Genomic DNA, 5000 nt, shown 5'->3' on the forward strand with positions numbered 1-5000 from the left:
TGAAACAGATATATATATATGTGTGTGTGTGTGTGTGTGTATGTGTGTATGTGTTTGTGTGTGTGTGTATGTGTGTGTGTGTTTGTGTGTGTGTGTGTGCGCGCACACACACCACACATGCACACAAATACACAAACACACACAAACACATATACATACATGCATTTATACACGTTACAACTTATGCAAATATATATTTGTATGGTTGTGTTTGCGTGATTGTGAGCGCGTTTGTTGTCTTGCAAACTCTGCAACCTGCAACGACCACGGAAATTATCCAATTTCCTTCGTCGATTTTCATCATCACCTCAAATCACAGATTGCTGGAAACGATCAACATATTACGCGGAATGATTCTCTAGCCGAAAAACAGCACTGGATAAGAGCCAGAAGCCTATGTAAAACAATAAGCAAATAAAAGAAAAAAAAAAAAATGATACACCATAACTAATATGTATATATATATATATATACATATATATATATATATATATATATATATATATATATATATATATATATATATATATATATATATATATATAACAACGAAACAAACAGTTCAAAAACACCCAGAGCTAAAATTGCACCCTAAAACAATGAACAAAAAACATAATGAAAACAAACAAATTTCCTGAGGCTAAGCCCCTCCCACCTTCTGGACACCCCAGGGAGAAGGTCATTGGGAGCTCGAAATAGGCTAGTGCCCCCTCGAATAGTCATAACCCCGTTTTCTTTGGTATTAATAATGTCGGCGGACGTCATACAGAGAGAGAGACAGGTATTTTGATTGGCTTCTATATGTCTGTATTATTGCCTATTTTGAATAACTGACATGGAAATTGACATTGTTGTTGGTAGAATTATCGTACATGCATTCTAGAATAGAGGAAAATATGCAGAGAAGGGTTGGTTGCATCTCAGTATGAATTTTAAATATAGAGGTAAATATATCTAAAAGCAATAATAATAATCATAACAGCAACGTTGATTCATGTCAAGTCTGACGAGCTGTTCGAGTATTTTGTGATTTTGGTGCTAATTAAGTCTTTAAGTAATATCTTGTTAACTTTGAAGTTCAAGCGAATTACAGGCAAAGATTCCGGAATATATTCTGTTCTAATTTTTGACGGACAGGAATGTAAATATTACGAGGATCCTGTCATAACCTGATCATATTTTATTTTCGCTCTGTTTAATCATATTTCAGTTGAATTTCGTAGACATAAGTGTTATTTTATCATTATTATTTCTCTTCTTATTCCGCTCGCCGTAACACATCACAAGTAGGGACTTTCATATTGCATCTTTATTGCATCCACTCTTGATTACTTTGTTCTGTTTGCTTGTTCTTGGAAATATTATGGAAAAAAGCCATGGCATATTCTAACTAAAAGTTCTCTGTCTCTGTCTGTCTCTCTTTCTCTCTCTCTCTCTGTCTTCTTCTCACTCCCTGCCCGTCTCCGTCTCTCTCTCTCTCTCTCTCTCTCTCTCTCTCTCTCTCTCTCTCTCTCTCTCTCTCTCTCTCTCTCTCTCTCTCTCTCTCTCTCTCTCTCTCTCTCTCTCTCTCTCTTTCCCCTGCCTCCCTCCCTCTCTCTCTCTCTCTCTCTCTCTCTCTCTCTCTCTCTCTCTCTCTCCTCTCTCTCTCTCTCTCTCTCTCTTCTCTCTCTCTCTCTCTCTCTCTGTCTCCTCTCTCTCTCTCTCTCTCTCTCTCTCTCTCTCTCTCTCTCTCTCTCTCTCTCTCTCTCTCTCCTCTCTCTCTCTCTCTCTCTCTCTCTCTCTCTCTCTCTCTCTCTCTCTCTCTCTCTCTCTCTCTCTCTCTCTCTCTCTCTCTCTCTCTCTCTCTCTCTCTCTCTCTCTCTCTCTCTCTCTCTCTCTCTCTCTCTCTCTCCCCTCTTCTTCCTCCCTCCTTTTAATTTTCTCAAATTATCTATTTCTCACAACATGATTCTGATCTTATCGTTTTCTGCCTCTTTCTTTCCCCTTTCTCACATTCTATCTCTCACCCTATCTTTATTCCGGCTCTCGCGCTCCACTTATCTCTCAGTTCAGCCATTTCTCAGAATAATTATATAATTCTTTATCCCCGTTCTCATTTTTTCAGAATTCATCACAAATTGTTTACGATACATCTACAATTCACTACGATTCGTATCTAATATATTTATAATTCATCACAATTTTTATCAATATCTTTACAATTCATCACTATCTATATCTAAAATCTCAACAATTCATCACAATTCATCACACTTCACATCTATATCTATATGAATTTACGTCACTCTCACAATTCATATCTTCATTGCCATCTCTCCTCTTTCCACCCACAGATCCAAGATGTCGACCATGAACTGGTGCGGGCGTGCGGGCGTGATTGTCGCTGCCTCTCTTCTCCTGCTCTTGTTGGCCGCCCATTCCCATGCCGGACCCGTTGCTAAGAGGGTGAGTGGATAAGAGAATTGGGAGAGGGAGAGGGTTAAGGTGAGGGGGAGGGGGAGGGAGAGGGAGAGGGAGAGGGTTAAGGTGAGGGGGAGGGGGAGGGAGAGGGAGAGGGAGAGGGGGAGGGGGAGGGGGAGGGGGAGGGGGAGGGGGAGGGAGAGGGAGACGGAGACGGAGACGGAGACGGAGAAAAGAAAAGGAAGAGAAAAAGAGAAGAGAGAGAGAGAGAGAGAGAGAGAGAGAGAGAGAGAGAGAGAGAGAGAGAGAGAGAGAGAAAGAGTGAGAGAGAGAGAGAGAGAGAGAAAGAGTGAGAGAGAGAGAAACACTCACCTTAATCTCCCTGCAACTTGAAATCAACTTAAAAGCTTCAACATAAATAAAAAGACCAGAAAACAAAACCCAGACAAGGCACGATCAAAGTCTCCCATGACTTTGATTCGGGAAAAGCCCTGCACAGCCACCGCAAGCACCAAAGAAAACGGGAGTGAAGAAATTCTTTTTTTGAGGGAATACTAATCTTGTTTCGTCGTTCATTAGAATTTATGATCACATGCGCTGAGGTCATTAAACGAAAACGGGTTTGCATTTGCTTGATTTTTTTCTCTCTCTCGTCTGAGGGAAAAATTTCGGTCCTTTTGTGAATTTGATTTTCGAGAGATTATAATAATTATAACCAAAATGATAATGGTGATAATAGTAATGATAATAATGGTGATGCTAGGCATAATAATAAGGATACTGAAAAGGTTAATATTGGTGATAATCATAATGATGATAGTGATGATAGTAACAGTATTGATACTAATGACAATGGTAGTAATAATGAATAAAATTATAATTGTAATAATGATCATGACCATGATAATGATAATAATAATAGTAATAATAAAGATGATGATAATTATCATGATAATGATAAAGATAATGATAATGATTATGATAATAATGATAATAATGATAACAATTATGATGGTAGTAATAGTAATAATAATGATAAGGATGACAGTAATAAAAATAATCATAATAATAATAATAATAATCATAATGATAATCATAATAATAATAATAGTAATCATGATGGCAGTAATAGCAACAATAATGAATATAACAGCCATAATAGAGAGCCTTAATCTTTTCCGAAGATTATTCATCAAGATATTTTCATCTGCTAGAATCAAATTAAGATAAACAAACAAAAACAAATATTACAAAAAAAAGGTCCTTCCGAACACACAAAGGTCTTCACACACTGCATACAGTCGATTTTCCTATTGATTAACACAGTCAATTGACCCTTTTCAGGACATCGCTGACTTGCTCGATGGGAAGGACAAACGCCCCTTCTGTAATGCTTTCACCGGTAAGTGTTTTTATCTCATAAAAAGGAGGAAGAAAAGGACGATATCGATGAAGAACGATAAGACAGATGGGAGAATAGAAGGGCAAGATAGATGGGGGAAGTATATAATAGAGATAAGTACAGTACGATAGATGGGTTACTGGAAGCACGAAGTGAAAGAAGGAAGAGAAAATGGGAAATTGATAGATACGAAGAAAACGAATTTATAACTAAAAGAAAATGAAATGAAACGATAATAAACCGTGGATCATCGATTAATTCCACCGATATATCTCCTGTACTATTTATATAATTTTATCCTGCTCCCTCTAATCTCTCGCTACTTATATGCTCTCTCTCTCTTTCTCTCTCTCTCTCTCTCTCTCTCTCTCTCTCTCTCTCTCTCATCTTTTTTCTTTCCTCTCTCTCTCATCTCTTTCTCTTCTCTTCTCTCTCTCTCTATCTCTCTCCTCTCTCCCTCTCAAATCTCTCTCTCTCTCTCTCTCTCTCTCTCTCTCTCTCTCTCTCTCTCTCTCTCTCTCTCTCTCTCTCTCTCTCTCTCTCTCTCTCTCTCTCTCTCTCTCTCTCTCTCTCTCTCTCTCTCTCTCTCTCTCTCTCTCTCTCTCTCTCTCTCTCTTTCTTTCTTTCTCTTCTTCTCTCTAACTTATCTTCTAACTTTTTTACTTTCTCTCTTATTGCCAAACCAACTTAGATATCACGTGTCCAGGCTCATCCCGGTGACTTTGAGAGACCATCATGCATGACTGCAATCAACATCATCAGTCATGTCGTATCTGTCTTTTAGTAGAGTTTTATATGCGAACCTTTTATTGTTTTCATAGTTAAATGTTTCATCATGCATGTTAGAAAAAGAAAAAAGTTCGTACACATATTCGATGGCACTTTTGGGTCTGATGTAGATGTGTTTAAAAAAAAACTGTTTTAGAGTCTGGTCTATTCCAAATAGGTAAAAAGAAAATTTAGCTAAAGCTTGGCCCACTGAGATTTTTTAACGGAATTAACGGAGGTGAGAGCAATCAAAATGGATTCGTATTATCTGGTCTTTCGCTTTGTTTCGTGCAGCCGTTTTGTCGAGAGTCTCAAACTGTTATGTTGGGTTAATGGATGTTGGATGTTTATCCGTAGACTTTTGCAGCTTCAAAATTCGCATATCTTTAATCCATTTTCCAGTTTAGCGTTCCAAGATCCAGCAATGAAT

General features: G+C 38.0%; 1 protein-coding gene across 1 annotated transcript in view; it reads left to right on the forward strand.

The window, feature by feature from the left end:
- CCAP (Crustacean cardioactive peptide) overlaps positions 1 to 5000 on the forward strand; it is a 34348-nt gene that overhangs the window by 26741 nt on the left and 2607 nt on the right. Inside the window, exons 2-3 of the mRNA XM_043038225.2 lie at positions 2334 to 2445; positions 3745 to 3802. Of these exons, the coding sequence (XP_042894159.1) occupies positions 2341 to 2445; positions 3745 to 3802 (163 nt within the window). The 5' untranslated portion in view covers positions 2334 to 2340. The remainder of the gene's footprint in view (positions 1 to 2333; positions 2446 to 3744; positions 3803 to 5000) is intronic.

The sequence above is a fragment of the Penaeus japonicus genome, unplaced genomic scaffold, assembly GCF_977035675.1.
Source record: "Penaeus japonicus unplaced genomic scaffold, GWHDUDI00000001_assembly GWHDUDI00000036, whole genome shotgun sequence".
Classification (NCBI taxonomy): Eukaryota; Metazoa; Arthropoda; class Malacostraca; order Decapoda; family Penaeidae; genus Penaeus; species Penaeus japonicus.